This window comes from Hemitrygon akajei, chromosome 14 (genome assembly GCF_048418815.1).
Source record: "Hemitrygon akajei chromosome 14, sHemAka1.3, whole genome shotgun sequence".
Classification (NCBI taxonomy): Eukaryota; Metazoa; Chordata; class Chondrichthyes; order Myliobatiformes; family Dasyatidae; genus Hemitrygon; species Hemitrygon akajei.
The window spans coordinates 25,429,785-25,456,560 of NC_133137.1; the positions used below are offsets into that span (position 1 = coordinate 25,429,785).

General features: G+C 39.0%; 1 protein-coding gene across 3 annotated transcripts in view; it reads right to left on the reverse strand.

Moving 5' to 3' along the window:
* The window catches only part of LOC140738432 (uncharacterized), an 83,037-nt gene that overhangs the window by 13,011 nt on the left and 43,250 nt on the right, over positions 1–26,776 (reverse strand). For all 3 annotated transcript variants that reach the window (XM_073065714.1, XM_073065715.1, XM_073065713.1), the window contains 3 exons: positions 24,330–24,520; positions 13,756–13,947; positions 4,290–4,439 (listed from right to left, as the gene is read on the reverse strand). In XM_073065714.1, the coding sequence (XP_072921815.1) occupies positions 4,290–4,439; positions 13,756–13,947; positions 24,330–24,520 (533 nt within the window). The remainder of the gene's footprint in view (positions 1–4,289; positions 4,440–13,755; positions 13,948–24,329; positions 24,521–26,776) is intronic.

Consider the following 26,776-nt stretch of genomic DNA (forward strand, 5'->3'; position numbering starts at 1 on the left):
TAATAATAGGAAAAAAACGTGAATTACAGCATTGAACAGATTGAACAATTTCAGGTAGCCAGCCTTCTCTATCTATTAGAACTCAACAATTCTGATGAGACATCAACATGCAGTGAATTTAATTTTTCCCCACTATCAGATGTTGCTTAATTTGCCACTTATTTCCAATATCCTCTTGTATGTGACGTTTTCAGTAATTACACTCTGTATCCCACAGTTCCAACATTATTTCCCCATCTCCAACATTTCTGTCCTGAATCATCTTCTATTTACTCCTCCTCCTCCTCCTCCTCCTCCTCCAGGCAGATGAGTTACAATGAACTCCCTCTTCGAGCAGCACTATTTGGTCTCCACAGACATTGTCTTTGCTCTCACCGATCCACCAATTTCTTTTCAACTTTTCCTAATTTTGATGAAAGGACATCGAACCAATATGATAAATCTGCTTCTCTCTCCACTGGTGCGCTGAGGTTTAGCATTTTCAGTTTTAGAGTTCCAAGCATCAGCAATTTTTTTGATTTTGTTTTACTGATTCATGATATCCAATATAAAATGCTGATGGTCAAAGTTATAAATGTAACACTCTGGTAGAGGTTTCACTGCTGATGTAATGGTCTTTCTGTAAAAGCAGTGTTTGGCTTATGGTTAGAGATAACCGTTGCTTTGGAATGTGACCCATCCAATCCCGGGAGTGGGTTTTTTTTTGTGTGCCTGAGGCTGGTGTGGGCTGGGGTCTTTGTTCTATGGGAGATGAAGAGAGAAGAGGCTGGAGAGAATCAGTCATTGCATTTGACCTGGGGGGGGGGGGGGGCCGTGATTTGATGGAGCAAGACGCAGAGGTCCACTGAGGATTGGTGAGTATGAATTTTGGAAGAGCTGAGCTCCAACTTGTTCACATTTGACTGTTTAATTATAACGGGCCTTTTTTGTTTTGTTTCTTTCTTTACTAACCCTTTAGTTACCATTCATAAATATAATTTCTTTAATCGTATGCAGTGTGCAGACTGTCGTTTCTTGGCATCGAGTTGTAACTGGGTAGCAAATTAAACAGCATCCACACAAACCAGGGTTTGTGGCAAAGAGAGAGCCGTCCCAATCTCACGGATTTGGCGCGACCAGTGTGTGTACTCCCTTGACTTACGCAAGGAAACTGTGGGGGGGGGGGGGGGGTGCTTCCACAATGCAGTTATGTTCCAAATAATTCCAGCTAAATAAAGAACAAAATAATCCAATCATCAGATGAGATCTCAAACATTTCTAACCAAAACCAATATGACTTCACTATTCCTCTTTCATACTTTTTGTTTTGTAACTTAAAGTAATTTTTATGTCTTGCACTGTATTGCTTGGGTGGCAGGGTGGAGATATGTCTTTACCAAAGGAGGTGTAAGGAGCTCCTTCCGTCCTCTAACCTGCAGGTCACCCTTGGGTAAGGTGTACCACCTGATTAGCCACCCCTCCTCAGTCAGGATCACATGAAGCCATGGGAGCAGCTGGTGGATGGTCGTGGGAACAGGTGGTGCATATCACAAGTCCTGGTTATGTGACCACTGACACCAGGCAGATAATCTCTGAAGGGTATTGATAATGGCCAGTGTCACCCGTCTTGTAAGACACTGCCCAGAAGAAGGCAATGGTAAACCACTTCTGTAGAAAAATTTGCCAAGAACAATCATAGTCATGAAGCCATGATCATCATAATGATGATGATAGTATTGCTGACACAAATCAATAAAGTTTACAACATATGTCAATGATAACAAACCTGATTCTGATAACAGATGACAGTGGACAAAATGTGTTGCAAAACATCCAGGGCAAATGCCATTAGCATGTGGGTAGGAAATCTCGGCAATGTCTGTCAAGGACATGCAATGGTAGGAGCTAAGAGTTGGCACAAGTCATCATTCCACTTGCAAAGAAAATTAATTCACTGTCAACCTCCCAAAGAATTTCAAGAACTGCTGCAGTAGTGCTGTAAAAACAAATTAACACTGAAGGTTTAAGCTTGTCATTTCACAGCACTCGCTCCCAATGGGTAATTTAGCTTTTGAATGGTTTCCACTTTGATGCTGTTTGTAACAACTGATAATTCATTACATGTGGTGCAAGTTAAAATGGAAAAGTTAAAAAAAAGAAATATCCCCCAAATGTTTTAGGGAATATCATTAATTGACAGAATATACAAGAAAATGTAAAAAAGGAACAGATTATTAAGTTTACTGGATGTGGAAGTCATTAATTGAGAAAATATATTCTAATGACTGGCTAACAGATCAAAAACTCTTTCTGACCAAGAGAGGAAGATCACCAAATATGATTTGTTGAGGACTGTATTAGATATTTTTCATGTGTAGGATACAGCTACCTTAAGTTTGAATTCCCCAAGTTAAATCTAATTTGAACCCTGGGCAATTTTTTGTGACATATCCTAAAAAAATATAAACACAAGAGATTCTGCAAATGCTGGAAGTCCAGAGCCACACAAACACAAAATGCCATCTAGTAAGTCCAGTCCACAATTGTTAAATTCAGTTCTTTCCAATTAGACTGTAGTGGCTTGAACTATAATCCTTGCTTCTCGAAATGACATACCTACACATTGAATGTTATCCATCACAACCTTTGTGTGCTCCCCCAGGATTCTTTCATTTTTATCTATCTAATATCTAACCAATCTCATGGGTCTTTGGGACAAGGCACGGCTGTTAATGCAAGCCAGGGGCTATAAAGTCTTTTCAGAATTAGATTCATAATCACAATGCAAGCTACTGATCTATTTATTTAGAGATACTATGCAAAATAGGCCCTCCCGACCCTTCGAGCCACAGAGTTCAGCAATGCTTGATTTAACCCTAGCCTAATCACGGGACAATTTACTATGACCAATTAACCTATTAACTGCCTTTGGGTTGTGAGAGGAAACCAGAAGACCCAGAGAAAACCCACGCATTTCACTGGGAGAATGTGCAGACTCCTCACAGATAACGTCAGAATTGAACTCAGAACTCCAAAGCCCTGGGCTGTAATAGTGTTGTGCTAACTTCTACACTACCTTGGCTAGATTTCAAAACTGCTATAAGACAACCCTTAATGGAGACTAAACACCAACCTGGAAAAGGGGGACTGAGGACAGCTCATGCGTGCCCATCCTGCAACTGGTAACTTAACAGAGGTGAACAAACATGAAAGATGCTTAGATAAAATGCATGGAAAGCTTGAGGTGAGAATGGTACAAGAAAAACAGGAACAGGAAAATTAAGAGTAAGTAAAAAAATACAATTTTCCAAATATGAAGGTAATTTATTGCTGAAAAATAATCTATTACATTTCTGAAGAATTCTTGGAAATTACTACATTTTGTCTTAATATGGAGTGTGTTAACTTTAAACGCAGGAGCAATCTGGAATATTCTGTAGGACTGACACAAATGGTCAAAGTGCAATAACAATGCATCACAGAAGGACATGATTTAAAATAGCAACAACCTACAGGGAATTGCAGCTGTAGTCTAGACTGTTGTATTATAATACTCTATTTAATCCAGGCCTCTTAAAGTACAATGAAATTTTATCTGCCTAAAGTAACGTTCATGCTGACTCACTGTGATTTTTAAATAGGCCAGAGGAGAATGGCCAGACTGGTTGAAGCTGACAGGAAGGCGACAGGAACTCAAATAACCATGTGTTACAATAGTGGCGTGCAGAAGACCACACCAGGTTCCACTCTTGTACCGAATAAAGTGACCACTGGGTGTATTTATTAACTATTTTCTTTTGGTGTCGATGTTGAGACTTTTACTAAGTAACTGCAGTAATTCATCTGCCTCTTGCATATTATAAAGTCTTATCTATGTGATTAGCTCTACCATTTAAAATACATCATTTACAGCTGGCTAACACCGAGCTGAAATTGTTAAATTCTACCCCTCCATCAGCACTCATTGTTTCCTCACCAACCTCTGCAGCAGTCGCTAGAGACGGCTCTATAAGAGCTGTGAGAGGTTTGTAGACTGGTCCTGTTAAAGCGGAGAAAAAAGTACAAAAATCTCCAGGTTCTTAGCAATGGTTTAGGAAGTTTAACATCTCATTCTAAGAAATTCTGGGACGAATCAAAATCTGCCATGTCCATTCAGCTCAAATTGCATAACTCAGCTTCTTACTGAGGCATTAACAAAATATCAAAATAAATATGAACTCCGATTCTAACAATCAACTGCAGGACTAATTCACTTGGTAAACCATTCTGTAAAGTTACGGTAAGGGTGAAATAAATTAATAGAAATTGACCTGATCAGTAATTAGGTTTGTGTTGTCATTATATACAAGCTCTCCATTTTCTCCATCTGGATCCATTAACACCAGAGTTTGATGTCCCATGGTTGATGCAGAGCCTAAGGAATCTTCTGCAGGAGAAATGCCATTGGTCAACTTGCTGTCCTTTTAAAAAACATAAGTATTTTTAATATATTGGTATCAAGTCTGGCATTGCCTTTTCCTCTCTGTATTGGATTATTTTAGAGCTGCATATACAAATGTGCTGGAGGAACTCAGCAGGTCAGGCAGTATCTATGGACAGGAATAAACAGTTGACACTTTGGGCTGTGACCTTCCATCAGTTCTGTATGTTTTGCTCTGGATTCCCAGCAGCTGCAAACCTTGTGATTTTTTTATTATTTTAGAGTTTCTGTTAATAGATCTATTATATATCTAGCGTGTTAATTTAACAACTGTGAACGTCTAGAATTTATCATTTAGACTTCCATTGTAATTCTCCAATCAGAGTATTATCAAAGTAACTGAATGCATGGTAATTACCACAAAGTTTCATTATTACTGACCTCCACTCTATTCATAATTTTACATTTATTTCCACACAAGATTCCATTCTACATCTGCTGAGCCACTGGTAAAGGAGCTGGCTGACCTGTTTTTACTTCAGGTTTCTAATATCTGCAATATTTGATTTATTGTTCTAATTGGTTTCTCTTTATTAAAAATATATTCAGCAGAGCTACTCCAGAACTGATGATCATCAACAAGGGTTTTTTTTATTACCAAGGGATTATTGAAAATTGAAGCACCTTTGAGAATCTTAAAAAATAGAGGTCAGAAACTGGACCAAAAGAACAAAGGCAGCACCCACATAATTGCAGCATTTACTAATGTAAAAGACAGTTGACTAAATAACTAACATTTTCAAAGCTCAGAATTTAACTAATCTTACTCATTGAAGAAACTAGCAATCACAAAGGAAACATTGAGAAAGTACATGCAAATCAAAAAAACAGTTGAGCGCATACCTAAAATTGCAAATCTGCAATTATTTGCAACTTTTTTTAATATATACAATTTGATTTTATTTTCTCATAAATTTACCTGCAGCCCAAGAGGACCATTGTTAATAAAGAACTATTACTGTGAAATTATATGAGAGCAAAATCTCTTCTGATATTGAGGGTGCAAAATTAATGATCTGACATCTTAAGTTGTACAATTATTTCAAGAGCACTGTACAGCAGTGTGTATACCTTCTAAGGAGACTGAAGTGTGCTAGGCTCTTCGCCCCCATTCTAACAACTTTCTAAAGGAGCAACTTCGAGAGTGTCCTACCTGGCTATATCAATGTATGGTATGGAAGGCACAAGGCATCGGACCGCAAAATCCTACAGTAAAAAACTGCCGTGAGGATCACTAGGGTTTCCCTCCCCCCCTATTTGTTACATTGACTGGAAGCATTGCAAATCTCTGGGCCCTTTATTTGCTGAGGATCCCTACCACCCATTCTACAATCTCTTTGACCCAGTACCATCAGGAAGGAGGTACAGCAGCATCAGGACAAGGACTGTCAGACTGGGTAACAACTTCTTCCCTCAGGCTGTGAGACCAACGAATACCCTGTCACCACGAATGTCTCGTCACTAGCTAGGACAGCGAGTTGTTTACCTGTGCTGCACATGGCATGCATTTTGAATTATATTTCACTAACTTGCTTATGGTAACATTTTGTTTTATGTGCTGTGTGTGACCTGGACTTTGTGGGTGCACCATGGTCAGGAAGAACGTTGTTTCGTTTGGTTGTATATATATGTATAGTCAGATGACAATAAACTTAAACTAAATAAAGAATATTCACTTTAAATTTTACTTGAATAATCAAAGATTATTTTGATGAAATTCTCTTTTCTTTCATGGCTTTGTTTAACTTCCCATTTTTAGTTATTCTCACAAATTCATTTTGGCCTGTTCTTTCTGCTAACAGTGGATGCAGGGTTCGTCATGCTGAAGGAAAGCTGCAGTCCAGTGTTTCCTGATCTTTCCAATGCTTGCTGAATGTGATGGCAAGTCTGTCACGCTATTTTGTTATTTGTGATGTCGACTGTATAACTGTTCATGCACTTACTAAAACAGGAATGTAGCCTTGGGCATCAGAGCAGAATTGTAGTATGTTCAACTTAATGTTTTCAGGGCTTTTTTTTTGGATTATTTAGGGAAATTATGTACACAGAACAAATTATTTTGGTTCCATTTTAAACTCAATTGTTTGGTTAAATAGTTACATGGAAAGAATATAGTAAAGACTATATTTAATAAAAAATTGAAAAATAATTTGGTAAAATACTGTATCTGTCATTGAAACTGCACCGGGACTTCCGGTAAGATGGCGATTGTTTAGCTGCTCCGAACTTTTGTTCCGTTACTGTCGCTATCTTTGCACTAAATGTCTCCATTTTTTTAAACCTTAGGAATTTTTTTGGTATCTCTTACTTGCCTGTAAACATATCTAACTTACAATGTCTAGCAAGAGTTCTAAATCCGGGAGAAAAGAAGCTATGGCTCCCTCGGACGAGACCCTGGTTGCGCTCGGAAAGCTCCGAGACGAAATTTTAAAGGAATTTAAAACCGCTTTCAAACAGTTGGAAGACAAACTGGATCTGATCAACGATAAAGTGGACAAACATGCTGAACACTTATCTCGCATCGATTCGACTTCTGAAGATTTAGAAAGCCGTGTTCGATACTTGGAGACTCTCTGTTCCAGCTTAAGAGGAAAAATGTGACAAACTCCTTTCCAAAATGGTGGATCTCGAAAATCGCAGCAAACGCTGCAATCTCAGAATTCTTGGATTGCCAGAGGCGACCGAACAGGGATCAACCGTGAAGTTTTTCACCAAGTTTCTCTGTGAGATATTCGGGAAAGATTTGCTTCCAAACCCGCCCGAGCTCGAACGGGCACACAGAGTTTACGTTCCCCCCGGAATTCTGGGCTCCAGTCCGCGACCAGTGATCTTGTGTTTCCATCAATACCAGGTAAAACACAGTCTGATTGTAGAGGCACGTCGCAGGGGGTCTTTTCCTTTCCAGGATACAACCATTCGCTTTGTGGAAGATTTTGCACCCCAGACCTTAAAGATGCGCGCTGAGTTTAAAGGCACAATGAAAGTGCTTTTTGATCGTGGTTTTAAACCTTCTCTTCGCAATCCTGCCGATCTACGAATCAAGCTTAATACCGGAAAATACAAGTGGTTCAAATCAGTGAAGGAAGCTGAAGCATTTGTGGCAAGTCTTTCGGCTATCCAGTCATCTTCGGAATCTGATCAGACCTCCTAAAATGGTGGATAAGTACTCCTCGTAGTAAAATTACTTTTTCTGGACTCAGACTTCACTTGAATCGCTCAGACATTATTCATTGAAACTCTAAGGGCTGTTGACAATCTCTCCCGGGATTTGGTGTGTGTGTAATCTATTTTTATTCTTGTATAACTTTATCTACAGAGTTCTACAACTAACTCTAACTTGTTTTGGAGGTTCGAAGTCTTTAGTGAAGGCCTCCCTGTTTGTTGGTTCACAGTTTAATTGCTGATTTATTTTTCCTTTTTTTAATATTTATTTATCTTTTTTTCTTTTCTTCACCCCTTTTTTCTAATCTCTGAATTTTTTTTCTCTCCTCTCTGTAAATGATTGATAAATACTCGTCTTGAATTTATAATTTTCCTCCTCCTCTCCTTTTTTTTTTAACCTTTTTTCCCCTTTCTCTTACTTTATTCTTCTATAATTTTTCGCGGGTAGGTTAGTTTTGGTTTTCTTCCGATTTTCTCTGTATTAAGTTTTATATTTCTGCAGAAGGTGTTCTAATCTGTAGTAATGTTTTCTAGTGCATAAACTAGTTATTATTTGCTGTAGTATTTATACGGAACTGCTGTCAATGACACAGATCTGGAAGTTGTATTTGGGTTAATTTTTTTGGTAGAGCTAGCTACTTGTTTTGGTAACCGTCTAGTTTTGGGTTGTGTGGGAGGGGTGGGTTTTCCAGTTCCAACATCACTCACTGTATTTATTGTTTCTCTTTATTGCTCAGGACATGTATATGTTTTGATTTTACGAATCTATGTTTACATCTCTGCTCCCAGACTGCTATTGTATTGCTTGACTTTTTATATGCCTGCTGCCTTTTATGCATTAGTAATTGATAATGGCTAGTGCACTTAAATTCGTGAGCTGGAATGTAAAGGGATTGAATCACCCTGTTAAAAGGAGGAAGGTATTCTCACATATCAAACAACTCAAAGCTGACATTGCTTTCCTTCAAGAAACTCATATTTGTTGTTTTGATAACTCCCGGCTTCTGTCAAAGTGGGCGGGTCAGCATTTTCATTCATCCTTTGACGCTAAAGCTAGGGGAGTCTCCATTCTTATTAACTCAAATATTCCTTTTGAACTCCATAATAAAATATCTGATACAAATGGCCGTTTTATTATTGTTTCTGGTAAACTATATAACACTAAAGTTGCACTAGCAAATCTGTATGCCCCCAACTTTGATGTTAACTTTTTTGAATGGTTTATTCCCCTCACTACCAGACTTAAACTCATACTCTCTTATACTGGGTGGTGACTTCAACTGTTGGTTGGATCCTAAACTGGATCGATCGTCCTCTGTTACCAGATCACCTACTAAATCTGCCTTAGCTATCCAATTGTTTCTCTCTAATTTTGGTATCTCTGATATATGGCGTTTCCTCCATCCTACGGAGAGAGATTATTCTTTTTTCTCACATGTTCACCATACCTTCACTAGAATTGACTATTTCTTACTCGATAACCAACTTATCACATTTGCCCACTCTTGTGACTATCAGAGTATACTGATTTCTGACCATGCCCCAATTACCATCTCTCTGAACTTTCCTGGTCTCCCTCAGAGGAATAAACACTGGCGGTTTGACTCAACTTTATTATCGGATGATGACTTTGTAAAATTTATTAAGGATCAGATAACCTTTTATTTTAACACTAATACATCACCTGAAGTGCCATCCCAAATTGTCTGGGATGCCATGAAAGCATATCTGAGGGGTCAAATAATCTCTTACACAGCAAATCTCAACAGAAGATCCCGTGCAGTTCGATCAGACCTCATTAACCAGATTAAAGATTTGGATCAAATATATGCCCAAACTAAATTTAACCTTCTGTCCACTCAACCTGTCGAACGCCAACTTCTCGAAAGCAAGAGTCGCTTTTACATTCATGGGGATAAGTCTGGTAAATTTCTAGCCAATCAGCTGAGGCATTCCAAAGCCAAACAACATATTACAAAGATCTGGAACGAGAACGGAGACTTTACATCGGATCATTTAGAAATTAATGATGCATTTAAAAATTTTTATTCCCGGCTTTATTCCTCTGAATCTCTGAATGACAATATCTCTGTTGATCAATTTTTACAGAATCTGAATATCCCCTCACTTTCATCTGATTTCAAAGCCAAACTCAATGCGCCTATATCATCAGAAGAAATATCTTTTGCAATTTCTGCACTGTCCTCAGGGAAATCTCCTGGACCTGATGGGTTCCCTGTAGAATTTTATAAATCATTCTCTTCACTTCTTTCTCCTCAGTTACTTTCAGTATTATCTGACTCGTTTAATTACGGCAAATTGCCACCCTCTTTCAATGAGGCATCTATTATTCTTCTTTTAAAAAAGGGCAAAGACCCAACAGAGTGTTCCTCGTACAGGCCGATCTCTCTGCTCAATGTTGATGTAAAGATCTTAGCTAAAGTGTTGGCTCATAGATTAGAAACCGTTATTCCCTCCATTATCTCTGATGACCAAACAGGCTTTATTAAAAACCGTTTCCCTTTTTTTAACATTTGGCGTCTATTTAATATTTTATACTCAGCTCCAACTGGGACTCCTGAATGTGTCATTTCTCTCGATGCGGAGAAAGCATTTGATCGTATAGAGTGGAACTACCTTTTTGCAGTCTTAGAAAAATTTGACCTCGGCCAAAGTTTCATCTCTTGGATCCAATTGCTGTACCTGTGTCCTACTGCTTCTGTTTTAACTAATTTTCAGAAATCCCAAGTATTTAATCTCAAACGCGGCACCCGTCAGGGATGTCCTTAAGCCCCTTTCTCTTTGATTTGGCTATAGAACCTCTGGCGATAGCATTTCGAAACTGTCCTGAATTGACCGGGATTTGGAGAGGGGGTGTTGAGCATAAAGTTTCTCTCTATGCTGATGACTTATTACTCTTTCTCTCAAATCCGTCTAGATCCTTACCTCTAATGTTTTCACTTCTTGACCAGTTTAGCCAGATCTCTGGCTATAAACTTAATTTACATAAGAGTGAACTTTTCCCAATTAATAAAGAAGCACAAGAACTAATATTTCGTGATCTCCCTTTTAAAGTAGTCCATAATCAATTTACTTATCTTGGAATTACAGTCACAAGGAAGTTTAAAGATCTCTTTCGTGAAAACTTTGTCAATCTTTCATATGCTATAAAACAGAGTCTGGTACAATGGTCACCTCTATCCATGTCTTTGGTAGGTCGTATTAATGTTGTTAAAATGTATGTTCTCCCCAAATTTTTATACTTATTTCAATCTATCCCAATTTTTATTCCTAAATCTTTTTTTGATTCCTTAGACTCTATTATTTTGTCATATCTGTGGCAGAATAAGCGCTCTAGAATTAATAAAATCCACCTCCAAAAATCTAAAAAAGAGGGTGGCATGGCTTTACCTAACTTTCGCTTATATTACTGGGCAGCTAATATACGTTGTGCTACCTTCTGGTCTTTCTTCCACGGCCAACCCGAGTGCCCTAACTGGGTGGCAATGGAGTTGAGTTCCACTAAAGAATTATCTATATCTGCACTTCTTGGCTCTGCACTCCCTAGCAGTCTATCCAGATCAATAGCTAATCCTCTTGTTAGACACACTTTGCGTATATGGGCTCAGTTCAGGAAATGCTATGGTTTTCAGGGGTTTTCCATTTCTAGCCCTGTCGCACATAATCACCTTTTTTTTTTACCTACTACGTACGACTCAGCATTCCATATTTGGTATAGGAAGGGCATTAGACATTTTGAAGATCTCTTCATTGATAATCGCTTCGCTTCTTTTCAGCAGCTCTCTGTTAAGTTCAACCTGCCTAACGCTCACTTTTTCAGATATCTCCAAATCCGACACTTTATTGTTCCTTTAATTCCTAACTTTCCTGAAATGCCTGCGAAAAATGCTATGGACCTATTTCTTTCCATTAATCCACTAGGTAAAGGTTTAATATCAATTATCCGAGATAAACTAGCAGCCTTACGACGGGCCCCTGTGGATAAAATTAAAATGGCCTGGGAGCAGGATTTAAATATCTCCTTATCCGAGGAGAACTGGGACTCAGTTCTCAAATCGGTTAACTCAACCTCTCTTTGTGCTCGCCATTCCCTTTTACAGTTTAAGATTGTTCATAGAGCCCATATGTCTAAATCTAAACTATCTCGATTCTACCCTGGCATTAGTCCGCTCTGTGATAAATGCAAGAGGGGTGTGGCCTCTCTCATCCATATGTACTGGCTCTGTCCTAGCTTGGAGAAATTCTGGAAAGATGTCTTCACTACATTATCGGGTATTCTGAATCAGCACTTAGAACCAAACCCCTTAATTGCTCTGTTCGGTTTTTGGGGCGAGACAGATTTATGTCTGGGTCCAACCAAATGCCGAATACTATCCTTTGCCTCTCTCCTGGCTAGACGCTTGATCCTCCTTAGATGGAGAGATGTTGCCCCGCCCACTCATGCGCAATGGCTTAACGACATTATGGCCTGCTTGGACCTCGAAAAAATTCATTATTCAGTTCTTAATTTGGATCTAAAGTTCCATAAGGTCTGGGGACTTTTTATCGAGTACTTTCATAACCTTCCTCTTGACTAGGGTTTTTTTTTCTTCTTTTCGGTCCCTTGCTTTCAGCTCCTTTTTTTTCTGGTAATAGGCATTATTATCCTCTGTTGCTAAGTGTATTCACAGTCTGGGAGTTTGACTGTCCTGACCTATACTCTTTATATTGTGTTGTGGTCGGTCTGGAGTTGTTTTTTTTCTTGTGTTGTGGGGCTTGGAGAGGACACTAAGCTTACTTGTCTTTAATTTAGGTGCTTCTTTGTTAAATTCTCTTCCTTTGTAGCATATTGTTATTGTATGCTTAATTTTGCACTGTATTAATGCTCCTCATTGGAATTTGGGGTTTTTAATTTGTAAAATGTTTTGAAAAACTAATATTTTTTTTAAAAAAAATAAATAAATAAAAAAGAAACTGCACCAATGCATTTCTCATTCCCTGACAAACCCTGGTTGACCTTGTTAGTCTAAACTGAATTAAATTCGAAATGTTCATTGATCTCTTTGCAAGTGACGACTGCTTGCAATATCCTGAAAACATAACACAACATGATTCTGTCTTTGGCTCTCAATTTGTCATGTTACTGACTAAAAAGGAAAGGCAGAATCTTACTTTTGCATGTAAACATTAAAACCTTGCTCTCTTTGTATACATTACATAGAATGCTTTGTGAAATGCTGTAAGAGATACAGAGGTAATGGTTTAAAAACATATAACATTTCAGGTGCATTTACACTCAGTGGCCACTTTATTAGGTACAGGAGTGAAACTCAAAATCAGAATCAGGTTTAATATTAGCGGCATACATTGTGAAATTTGTTGTTTTTGTGGCAGCAGTACAATTCAATACATAATATTAAAAATGCGAACTGCAGCTTATTTCGATCCTGCAGCGCCTCCCCCCCTCCCCCACACCACTCCCATACCAGACAGTGATGCAGCCAGTTAGAATGCTCTCCACATTACATCTGTAGAAATTTGTGAGCATCTGGTGACACACTAAACCTCCTCAAACCCCTAATGAAATATAGCTGCCGAGGTCTCTTGCTGCTGTGACGCATCCACTCAAGGTTCGATGTGTTGTGCATTCAGAGATGCTCTTTTGCACACCACTGTTGTAACGTGGTTATCTGAGCTTGTCTGCTTCCTGTCAGCTTGAACCAGTCTGGCCATTCTCCTCTGACTTCTCTTATTAAGAAGGTGCTTTTGACCACAGAACTGCCACTCACTGGATTTTTTTTTGGTTTTTCACACCATTCTCTGTAAACTCCAGAGACAGTTATGTGTGAAAATCCCAGAAGATCAGCAGTTTCGGAGACACTCACACCACCCCATCCAGCACCAACAACCATTCTACAGTCAAAGTCATTTCGATCACATTTCTTCCCCTTTCTGATCTTTGGTTTGAACAACCGAACCTCCTGACCATGTTTGCATGCATTTATGCATTGAGTTGCTGCCACATGATTGGCTGATTAGATATTTGCATTAACGAGGTGCAAGGTGTTTCTAATAAACTGGCCACTAAGTGTGTATCTAATGTTCATTATTTATTTTGTGTCTCAATGACATACCTTTCGAGTTGGTCCAGTATTATCACTATTCACAGTGGCAAGGGTGGTGGTCGATGTGCTAACAGCTGTCTCTGTAATAACAGGACTAACTGAAGTGATATTCATTGCCCCACCAGAGGTAACTTGGGTGCCTCCATAAGCTTTATGGTGAGCTTCCGCACTCTGTTCATAATACTGTCGACTATTTACCTCCTTGGAAAAAGTAAATATTTTGGACAATATTGTTAATGATATGAAATCTGCAATAGTTTTCTAATACTGTAAGCGACAGAAAATAACAATAATAAATGTTAATAACTGTTCCTACAGTTAATGTTTAGAAAGGTCCGTCACTGTCCATTCAAATTTCAGCTAAGAACATGTATCCAGTTGTTGAAAATTACACTATTTGTCATTTGCTATTTAAAAAAACTTGTTAGTGTTTTCAACTCACTGAAATATTTACATAAAACCAACCAAAAACTACATCCAATTTGTTCTCAATGCAATAACTTCCCATTCAATGACATTTTGAATGTCAGTTGTCTTTTGTAATCCATTACCAAGTGAAGTGAAGCCAAGACATATTTGATATGTAATCCATATAGCCAAGGAATTACAGAATGACATGATACTCAGTGAACCATTTAACACCCTGATAAACCTTTCCTTAAAAAAACAGAACAGGCTGACTACATCCAATTATCACAGTTTTTCAATCAAGCATTCTGCACCGAATAAATGAGTAGGTTCCACAGCTGATTAGAAAAATTGCTTCTGCAAATGTGATATACATTGGCCCAGATTTTGGAGATGAAATAAAGCCAACACTGTCAGCACTCTAGTTATTATAAAGTATATTGGACAACATTTTTTAAAATCATCCATTTGAAAGCAAAAGACTACAGAGAGTATGTTAGATGATGGATTGGGGTTTCAGTAGCAGAGAGACAGGATCATGGATTATGGTTCTGTATTCCCAGATCTCGTTGTTCTACCACACTCTCCTTGTTCACTGTGTATGTCCAACCCTGGTTTGTCCTTCTAAGGTGCAACACCTCACACTTGTCTGCATTAACTTACATCTGCCATTTTTCCAACTGGTCCAGATCCCACTGCAAGCTTTGATAGCTTTCCTTGCTGTCCACTATGCCCCCAGTGTTAGTGTCATCCACAAATCTGCTGATCCAGTTTACCACCTTATCAACCAAATCATTAATATAGATGACAAACAACAGACTCAGCACTGACCCCTGCAGAACTCTACTAGTCATAGGCCACAAGTCAGAGAGTCAACTATTTCCTACCACTTTCTGGCTTCTCCCGCTAAGCCAATGTTGAATCCAATTTACTACTTCATCCCGAATCTTAAACCTTCAGACTGAACCTTGTGGACCAGATTCCCGTGTGGGGTTTTGTCAGAGGCCTTGCTAAAATTGATGCAGACAAGGCCTACTGCCTTTCCATCATCAACTTTCTTGGTAATCTCTTTGAAAAACTCTATAAGAGTGGTTAGATACGACCTATCAGACACAAAACCAAGTTGACTATCCTTAACAAATGCCCTGTCTAATCCAAATACCATACATCCTGCCCATTAAAATAACTTCTAATAATTTATTACTACTGACTTCAGGCTCACCAATTCGCAGCTTATTATTACTGCCTTTCTTGAACAATGGAAAAACATTAGCTTTCCTCCAGTCCTCCGGCACCTCACTCATGGTTGAGGGTGTCTTAAATACCTCTGTCAGGGCTCCTGCAATTTCTGCACTAGCCTCCCACAAAGTCCGAGGGGACACCTCGTCAGGCCTTATCCACCCTTACTTGCCTCAAGACAGCATGCAAGAATATTTATATAAAATTGGATAATTTAAAAGATCTATAAATACCATCACGCTACTTAATTTCTTTTTGAGATCTATGTCAATGAAGAACTCGCTGCATCATGTCAAAGCAGTAACTGACTAATGGTGAAGCAATGCAAAGTCTTTGCAACTTCCATGGGATAGACAATGCAGACTATAGTCAATGAAGTACCAGCAAACTATTGTCAGCAAGTGCTGGGCTGATAAAATCACAAATTTGTTGGTACGTTATGTGAGGCAACGCCATAAAAGTCTGGAACTTTTGGCATTTCTCAGCAAAAATCCAGACCAATGAAACATCCAAATTATGAGAAACAACCCTAATGTAAATTCCTCATTGTAGATAAAAAGAAAAACAAACTGAAAACACTATTTTAAAATCTGAGATTCAAAGGATTATGTAACCTGAAACATTATATACAAACTAACCATGCAGAAAAAACAATATATTTTTAAAATCTATTTCCAAAGAAACTGAAATTCTACATTAGTCACCAAATATAGATGTGTGTCTAATGTCACAGATCAATCATGACAAGTAAAAACTGGTGGTTAGAAAATAAACTGCACCACAGACTGTTTTATGGATACAAGTAGCATTTGAAGTGCTTAAGATTTTTTTCTCACAGAACTTCCATATGTTACGGAGGCTAGATCACTGGGGGCATCTGAGGGAGTAGATATATTGCTGAAAGATCGCAGAATTAAGACTTTATGGATCAAGCATCAAAAAAGAGTGGGACAAATCAACAATCTTCACAATAATCAGCCTTGAAGAGCCAGGAAGCTACTCCTATTTTCATGCGTGTGAAGTAAACCCATTCTTAAATGGCCATACAATGTGTCTTCTGTAAAACAAATGTAAACTCTATACAGATCACTAGTGTTCTGACACTAATTTAGTACCATATCCATTAGTAAAGTGTTATATTGATCTAGTGGAGCTAAAGCTTAATCATGATCAGTTGTCAGTATTTGACAATTACACGCACAGCAAAACTACATGATTTTCATCTTCACATTAATGTGAAGGATAAGAGTAAATACTAACTGGTTAGACAGCATTTGGAGTAATGTCACCAGTTTTGGACCCCTTATCTAAGAAGGGATGTGTTGGCATTGGAGAGGGACTAGAGGAGATTCTGGGAACTGGGAACGAAAGGGATAACATATGAGGAGTGTTTGATAGCTCTCGACCTGTACTCGGAGTTTTGAATGGGGGGGGGGGGGGGGAGTCTCATTGAAACCTTTCGAATATTGAAAAACCTAGATAGAGTGGATGTGGAGAGGAATGTTTCCTAAAGTGGGGGAGTCTAGGACCAGAGGGTACAATCTCATACTGGAGGGACGTCCTTTTACAACAGAGATGAGAAGGGATTTCTTTAGCCAAAGGGTGGCGAATCTGTGGAATTCATTGCTATGGACAGCTTTGGAGACCAAGTCATTGAGTATATTTGAAATGGAGGTTGACGGGTTCTTGATTAGTAAAGGTATCAAAAGTTATGGGGAGTAGACAGGAGAATGGGGTTGAGGCAGATAATATACAATACCATGCAAAAGCATATATGTATCTAGGGTGCCTAAAACTTTAGCACAATACTGTATTTGTCAACATGGAATGGAAAACGGGTTTGTAAATCTGGCGGGAGCAAAGGATGTTGGAAATGGTGAGGGTGAAGTACCACGGGAGGTATGTGAGATAGGTGGCTGAAAAGGAATGCAAGGGGCGGGGGATGGCTAGGTGACACCTGAGACATCAGGAAGGGTTATTTTATTCCGAACAATTGGTTTATTGATCATTACAGAATGCCTCTCTGGTGCTTCCCTCTCCCTCCTCTCTCCCTTCCCACTTTCCTAACCATGATGCTCCTCTTCCTGCTCGCTTCCCACCCACAGGCCATAATAGTCACCGATCATCACTCACATTTCATTAAATCTGGGTTTTTTTGGGGGAGCACTACAGTGCAATAGATAAAATTACTACAGTACTTTGCAGAAGTCTGAGGCACCCTAGCTCTATACAGTTGCAAGAGAAAGTTTGTGAACCCTTTGCAACTACCTGGTTTTCTGCATTAATTACTCATAAAATGTGAAAGGATCTTCAACTAAGTCACATTAATAGACAAACACAATCTGCCTAAACTAATAATACAGAAACAATTGTCCTATTTATTTTTAATACTGAGTACACCACTCAAACAATCACAGGCTAGGTACAAAAAAGTATGTGAACCTCTGCAGTAATGCCTTCTACAAAAGCTACTTGGAGTCAGGTATTCCAATAAATGAGATGAGATTAGAGATGTGAGTTGTACAGGTACCCAAACCTATAAAAAAGACTAACAAAGTCAGGCTACTGACAGACCCTGCTCTTCTCAAGAAAGATATGTTTATGTGCACCATGATTTGATCAAACATAGAAAATGGAATAGTACAGCACAGTACAGGCCCTTCAGCCCACAATGTTGTGCCAACCCTTAAACCCTGCCTCCCATATAACCCCGCACCTTAAATTCCTCCATATACCTGTCTAGTAATCTCTTAAATTTCACTAGTGTATCTGCCTCCACCACTGACTCAGGCAGTGCATTCCACGCACCAACCACTCTCCGAGTAAAAAACCTTCCTCTAATATCCCCCTTGAACTTCCCACCCCTTACCTTAAAGCCATGTCCTCAAAGCAGTGGTGCCCTGGGGAAGAGGCGCTGGCTGTCCACTCTTATCTACTCCTCTTAATATCTTGTATACCTCTATCATGTCTCCTCTCAAAAGAATAAAGCCCTAGCTCCCTTAATTTCTGATCATAATACATACTCTATAAACCAGGCAGCATCCTGGTAAATCTCCTCTGTACCCTTTCCAATGCTTCCACATCCTTCCTATAGTGAGGTGACCAGAACTGGACATAGTACTCCAAGTGTGGTCCAACCAGAGTTTTATAGAGCTGCATCATTACCTCGCAACTCTTAAACTCTATCCCTCGACTTATGAAAGCTAACACTCCATAAGCTTTCTTAACTACCCTATCTACCTGTGAGGCAACTTTCAGGGATCTGTGGACATGCACCCCCAGATCCCTCTGCTCCTCCACACTACCAAGTATCCTGCCCTTTACTTTGTACTCTGCCTTGGACTTTGTCCTTCCAAAGTGTACCACCTCACACTTCTCCGGGTTGAACTCCATCTGCTACTTCTCAGCCCACTTCTGCATCCTATCAATGTCTCTCTGCAGTCTTCAACAACCCTCTACTCTATCCACACCACCACCAACATTTGTGTCGTCTGCAAACTTGCCAACCCACCCTTCTATCCCCACATCCAGGTTGTTAATAAAGTCATGAAAAGTAGGGGTCCCAGAACCGATCCTTGTGGGACACCACTAGTCACAACCCTCCAATCCGAATGTACACCCTCAACCACGACCCTCTGCCTTCTGCAGGCAAGCCAATTCTGAATCCACTTGGCCAAACCTCCCTGGATCCTATGCCTTCTGACTTTCTGAATAAGCCGATCATGTGGAACCTTATCGAATGCCTTACTAAATCCATGTAGATCACATCCACTGCACTACCCTCATCTATATGCCTGGTCACCTCCTCAGAGAACTCTAACAGGCTTGTTAGACATGGTCTGCCCTTCACAAAGCCATGCTGACTGTCCCTGATCAGACCACGATTCTCTAAATGCCCACAGATCCTATCTCTAAGAATCTTTTCCAACAGCTTTCCCACCACAGACGTAAGGCTCACTGCTCTATAATTACCTGGACTATCCCTACTACCTTTTCTGAACAAGAGGACAACATTCGCCTCCCTCCAGTCCTCCGGTACCATTTCCATGAACAACGAGGACAAAAAGATCCTAGCCAGAGAATCAGCAATCTCTTCCTTCGCTTTGTGGAGCAGCCTGGGGAATATTCCGTCAGGCCCCCGGGACTTAACCATCCTAATGTATTTTAACAACTCCAACACCTCCTCTCCCTTAGGATCAACATGCTCCAGAACTTCAACCTCACTCATATTGTCTTCACCGTCATCAAGTTCCCTCTCATTGGTGAATACTGAAGAGAAGTATTCATTGAGGACCTCGCTCACTTCCACAGCCTCCAGGCACATCTTTCTACCTTTATCTCTAATCGCTCCTACTTTCACTCCTGTCATCCTTTGCTCTTCACATAATTGAAAAATGCCTTGGGGTTTTCCTTTACCCTACTCGATAAGGCCTTCTCATGCCCCCTTCTTGCTCTCCTCAGCCCCTTCTTAAGCTCCTTTCTTGCAACCCTATATTCCTCAATAGCCCCATCTAATCCTTGCTTCCTAAACCTCATGTATGCTGCCCTCTTCCATCTGACTAGATTTTCCACCTCACTTGTCACCCTACCATTCTTTATCTTCCTTACCGGGACAAATTTATCCCTAACATCCTGCAAGAGATCCCTAAACATCGACCACATGTCCATAGTAAATTTCCCTGCAAAAATATCATCCAACTTCACACCCGCAAGTTCTAGCTTTATAGCCTCATAATTTGCCCTTCCCCAATTAAAAGTTTTCCTGTCCTCTCTGATTCTATCCTTTTCCATGGTAATGCTAAAGGCCAGGGAGCGGTGGTCACTGTCCCCCAGATGCTCACCCACTAAGAGATCGGTAACCTGACCCGGTTTGTTACCTAATACTAGATCTAGTACAGCATTCCCCCTAGTCGGCCTATCAACATACTGTGGCAGGAATCCATCCTGGACACACTTAACAAACTCTGCCCCATCTAAACCACTGGAACTAATCAGATGCCAATCAATATTAGGGAAGTTAAAATCACCCATGATAACAACCCTGTTATTATTGCACCTTTGCAAAATTTGCCTCCCAATCTGCTCCTCGGTATCTCTGCTGCTATCAGGGGGCCTACAGAATACTCCCAATAGAGTAACTGCTCTCATCCTGTTCCTGACTTCCACCCATGCTGACTCAAAAGAGGATCCTGCTACATTACCCACCCTTTCTGTAATAATATCCCTGACCAGTAATGCCACCCCTCCTCCCCTTTTCCCCACCTCTCTATCCCTTTTAAAACACTGAAATCCAGGAATATTGAGAATCTATTCCTGCCCTGGTGCCAGCCAAGTCTCTGTAATGGCCACTACATCATAATTCCATGTATGTATCCAAGCTCTCAGTTCATCATCTTTATTCCTGATGTTTCTTGCATTGAGGTAGACGCACTTTAGCCCTTCTACCTTACTACCTTTACATCCTTTATTCTGCTTCTCATTTCTCAAAGCCTCTTTAAATGTTAGATCTGGCTTTACTCCATGCACTATACTTGCAGTTCTCACATAACTTTTATCCTCCTCCACCTCACTATCTCCTTTAACACTCTTTTAGCTTTCAGCTCAAAACAACTTTCAGAGGACCTTTAGAAGAACTGTAGAGCATGAAGCTGGAAAAGTCTACAAGAGTATTTCTAAACATCTGAGTGTTCATCAGTCCACAGTAAGAGAAATTGTACAAATGGAGGAAATTCAGTACTGTTGCTACTCTCCCTAGGAGTGGGTGTCCTGCAAAGATCACACTAAGAGCATAACATGCAATGCTGAAGGAGGTGAAAAAGAATCCAAGCATAAGACCCACAGAAATCTCTAGAATTTGATACAGTTTTTGTTCATGTGTCCACTATAAGAAAAACAATGACTACGAATGGTGTTCATGAAAGTACACCATGGAGGAAACCATGACTCTCAAAAAAAAATTGCTACCTGTCACAAGTTTGCAAAAGGCCACCTGGATGTTACACAATGCTCTGGGATAATATATTGTGGATAGATGAGACAAAAGTTGAATTTTTAGGCAGAAATGCACACCACCATATTTGGAAAAAAGGGCACTGCACACCAATACCAAAATCTCACCCCAACTGTGAAGCATGGTGGAAGGAGCATCATGGGTTGGAGCAATTTTGCTGCCTCAGGGCTGGGACAGCTGCAGTCATTGAGGGAACAATTAATTCAAAATTTATCAAGACATTTTACAGAATGTCAGGGCAGTGGCCTGTAACCTGAAGCTTAAGTTGGATGATGCAACAAGAAAATGATCTGAAACACAAGAGTAAATCAGCAACAGAATTGTTTAAAAAGAAGAAAATTCATGTTTTGGAATAGCCAAATCAGAATCCAGACCTTTACCCAATTGAGATGCTGTGGCATGCCCTGAAAAGGGCTGTTCATGCAAGGTATCCCAGAAATATTGATGAGCTGAGTTTTATGCGGAGAAATGGTCTAAAATTCCTCCTTGGTGTTGTGCAAATCTGATCAGCAGCTATAGAAAACGCTTGGTGGAGGTTATTGCTCCTAAAGGAGATTCTATCAGTTATTAAATACAAGGGTTCACATACTTTTTCCAGCCTGGACTGTGATTAATTAAACAATGTGTTCAATAAAGACATGAAATGTACAATTAATTGTTTATGTGTCATTAGTTTAGACAGATTTTGTCTATTATTGTGACTTAGATAATGATCAGACCACATTTTAGTAGTAATTAAATCAGAACCAGGTAATTGCAAAGAATTCACAAACTTTTCCTTGCGACTGTAGATGTACCTTAGACTTTCGCACAGCACTGTATCAGCCATGATGAAATGGTGGAGTAGACTTGATGGGCCAAATGGCCTAATTCTGCCTCTATGTCTTATGGTCTAAAACACAATCTGAGGAGCTAGATCCTTGTAATAAGAGATTTACAAGTGGTATTTTCAATCTTTTTCTTCTTCCCACTCACCAGTGTCGGATCTCTGTTATTTTTCTGATCCTCAGGGCTCTTCCAGGAGTCAAGAATGGCTAGGAGGTTTAGTTCTTAACGACTGTTTATTTTAAACTTTAAATAAACATACAAATGCTAAGCAAAATAAGTGAAGAGCTGAGAAGCAGAGATTCAATGAAAAGCAAAGATGGAGAAGGAGAAAAGATAAAGAAGATGCCTCTGAAAAATCTATCACCTTTATACCCGAGTCAACAGAAAATTCCTTAGATAATAAACCAATCAATGGTAACATGTGGGTAATGTGGTAATACTTTGCCAATGAAAAATGTAAAGGTATATGTAAATGCTACACTGCCTTCTGACAGTAAGTGGGCCAAACCACTACATACAGTGAAAAATACATGAGTTTGCTAAAAAATAAGTTTGCTAAACAATTATAACATGTGGGTAATGTGGTAATACTTTGCCAATAAAAATTGTAAAGGTTAATGTAAATGCTATACTGCTTTCTGACAGTAAATGGATCAAACCGCCACATACTGTGAAAAATGTGAGTTTGCTAACAAAGTACAAACTAAACTACTACTTTAGTCTTACATTACTTCATCTAATATCTTATAAAAAGTATTAAAAAAAAGTGGATTCCAACACCAGTTAATATGATGTGACACCTGGATACCTTGCAGGAACAATGACAGATCTAAATAGGTGATTCCTTTAGCATTAAATATGTTTATTGATTCCATAAATATCATCATTACAGACAGCTAGCTAAAGTGAAGCAGCAGCCTAAAACATTGAGATTCTGTTGAAAATACTTTAAAACTCCATAGCCTGCAATGTCTTGAAAAATAATTTCACAGAAAAAAGTCATAAAAATACCTGTATGTCCCACAATTTTAACCACTGACTGTCTCTATACAATTTTAGCTTTATAATATCATTGTCAAAAAAGTCGTTCACCCCAAAATGTCACCAATGTACAGAAGGTTTAATTTTTATGACTGCTTACACAAGGGAAGTAGATATATCATTACAGAATATGAAAAAGTTATTTTATCAAAAATATATGGTAAAATGCTATCCACATTCCAGCATTGTCATTATCTACAGTCGCCTTCATTTCCTAAAGGAAACCAACAGCTAACTTGTTATAATGGTTTACTGAAATTCCTCAAAGATTTTCTCTTTTTGTGTAGTATTTACCTCAAGGTTAAACTGGATTACTTACAGATAATCAGCTTTTGGTTCTTGAGGATAAGTACTGGCTAAGATAGCAAGCTATCTATTGTATTTTGCTCAAGCAAAGCATCTCGTGGGAATCTCATAAGACCCACAAAAGCACAGCAATGCTTTCTACCTATCAGCTTAAATTAAGTCTCTGAAATTCAGTCTTAAGCAATAACTTGCTGACACTGGCCTGTGCCCCACCATAACCTCGGACAAAATAAGACAAGGATTGCAACAGAAGCCACAGCTAAGAGCAAACTAATAACTTGAGAGGTAGGGATATTAGTACTGGTGCCAAAATCACCTTTGTCACATCCATGGTCAAGGACATGAAAGTCTATGAAGCTGCAGCTTCTCAAAAACAATACTTCAAGGAGCAGATGAATGGATGAATGGAAAAGGATGAGAGGAAGACAAAAGAAGACCTGGTTAGAAAACATCAATAGACTGAAGCCACATTATCCAAGCTACTCCTGAGCTCCCAGGAATATGCAGATGCAGGTGAGTAATAGCACTGTAGTCAGATAAGGGATTCAAATGACTGAATAAGTAATAGAAATATTTATAGTAAAAGCAGTCATTTCAGATCTGAAGATATGAGTGGTGCCCTTTGATCAAGGCTAGCACCTACTTGATTTTTAATAAGCTGAGGTTTCTGTGTAGGTTAAAAAATATATTCTTACCATGCTATCACATACTCTGAGTAATTCAAAATCTGACACAACTTAAACAGACTTACCTGTGTAACTTGAATTTGGAAAGTGGTATGAGGATTGCGGAAATGAGTTTTATAATGCTTGACTGCTTCATCACGCCTATTGAAACCATTTCGGCACCGGTAGCAATGCCAGTGAGCACCTTTGAATTTTTTCTCTCCTTTAATAGTTCCAATGATGTCACAGTGGTTACAGCAACGAAGAATCTTTAAGCCTGGAAAATACGAATAGTGACAATCTTCACATTCATTAGAAAATCTCTCATAAATAAGAGTGGAATTACAAGCAAATTAATAAAAGTTACGATTTTTGTGGAAAAAAAATCCAAGAACTGGTATTTGGATCTTATCTCGTCTCCTGAAGTTGGGAGGATTCCAGGCTGCAGGGAACAGGAAGAAAATCTTAGCCTTCTGTCTGTGATCATTTCATTATGTTCAGTAACCTTCATTACCTTTAAGCCGGTGAAGGGATAGGAAGCCAAACTGGAATATTGCCCGCAGTTTAACACAAAGCAGCAGTCTTACTCAAAGGCCATGTTAATGGCTAATTTGAGAAATGAGAACCTTAGTAAAATGCGATTGTATGCTCTTCACGAATGCTGGGGTTTAAAATTCATTGCTGAGATTGATAAGCAGCTTTACTTAAGATGAAAATAATACAACTACTCAGCTGGTCAGAGAAACAGGATTAATATTTTAGATTAAGAATCTCTCATCAGAAAGGTGTGACTTTTACATTTAAACTTGTTTTCACTCTACGGATGCTCCTTGACCTGCTGAATATTTCTTATATTTTCTGTTTTTATCTCTGATTTTCAGCACCTATAATTTTTACATTGTAGAATGAAATTAGAATCAGGTTTAATTATCACCAGTATATGTCGTGAAATTTGTTAACTTAGCGGTAGCAATACATGATAATATAGAAAACAAATCAATTACAGTAACTATATATATGTATATTGAGTAAATTAAAAAGTGCAAGAACAGAAATAATTTTTTAAAAGTGAGGTAGTGTTTATGGGGTTAAATCCAGATGAAGGATTTAAATATACATTCCAATTAAGCAAGGCTGAGTGATTTCACAAAATGCAAGAAATGCATTTCATTCCCAGTACCCTAGCTCTTAATCTCAGTTAATTTAAAAAAATCTTAGGAAAGCAAAACATCTAATATAAAATAAACTCAGAAGTTTCAAGTAAATTTATTATCAAAGTATATATATGTTATCATATACAACCCTGAGACTCATAAATCCATGTAATAATAATCATAACAGAATCAATGAAAGACTTCACCAATTTGGGAGTTCAACCAGAGGACAAAGACAACAAAATGTGCCAAAACAAAAAGAAAGAAATAACAATAAATAAATAAATAAATAAGCAATAAATGTCGAGAACATGAAATGGAGAGCTGTTGAAAGTGAGCCCATTGGTTATGGGAACATTTCAATGATGGGGCAAGTGAAGTTATCCCTTTTGGTTCAAGAGCCTGATGGTTGAGGGACAGCAACTGCTCCTGAACCTGGTGGTCTGTGTCCTGAGGCTCCTGTACCTTCTTTCTGATAGCACCGGCAAGAAGAGAGCATGTCTTGTGTGGTGGAGATCTCTGATGATGGATGCTGCTTTCCTACGGCAGCGTTTCATGTAAATGTGCTTAATGATTGTGAGGGCTTTACCCATGGTGGATTGGGCTGTATTCACTACTTGTAGAATTTTCTGTTCGATGTCATTGATGTTTCCATACCAGGCTGCAATGCAGCCAGTCAATATACTCTCCACTACTCATCTATAGAAGTTCGTCAAAGTTTTAGATGTCATGCCATTTCTCCACAAACTCCTAGGAAGCAGAGGTGCTGCTGTGCTTTCTTCGTAATTGCACTTACATGCTGGGCCCAGGACAGGTCCTCCGAAATAATAACATCGAGGAGTTTAAAGTTGCTAACCCTCTCCACCTCAAATCCTCTATTGAGGACTGGCTCAGGAAGCTCTAGTTTCCCTCTCCTGGTCAATGATCAGCTCCTTGGTCTTGCTGACAAGAAGTTGTTGCTATGGCACCATTCACCCAGACTCTCAATCTTCCCCAATATGCTGGTTCATCACCACCTTTGACTTGACCTAAGACTGTGGTGTCATTAGCAAACTTACATATGGCATTGAAGCTGAGTTTAGCCAACCCAAAACTGTAATCCAAGCCAATTAAAATTAGGCAGTTTCTCTGACGAGAGAATGGTGTTTCGCATGAAATCGAAAATAAAATCGAAAAAAATTATAAAACTGCTAAGCAACAAAAAAAAGCCAGAATTCAGCAAAAATAAAGCTAAGCACATATTTGAAATCAGATGTTTTTAAGATTAACAAGATGGAACAGCAAAATAAAATGACAAGAAATACGTTGCATGAAGGAATGTAACTGCTATTATCAACAATTAGTTTCTTTTATCATCCTATTCCTTGTTGTCTAATTTT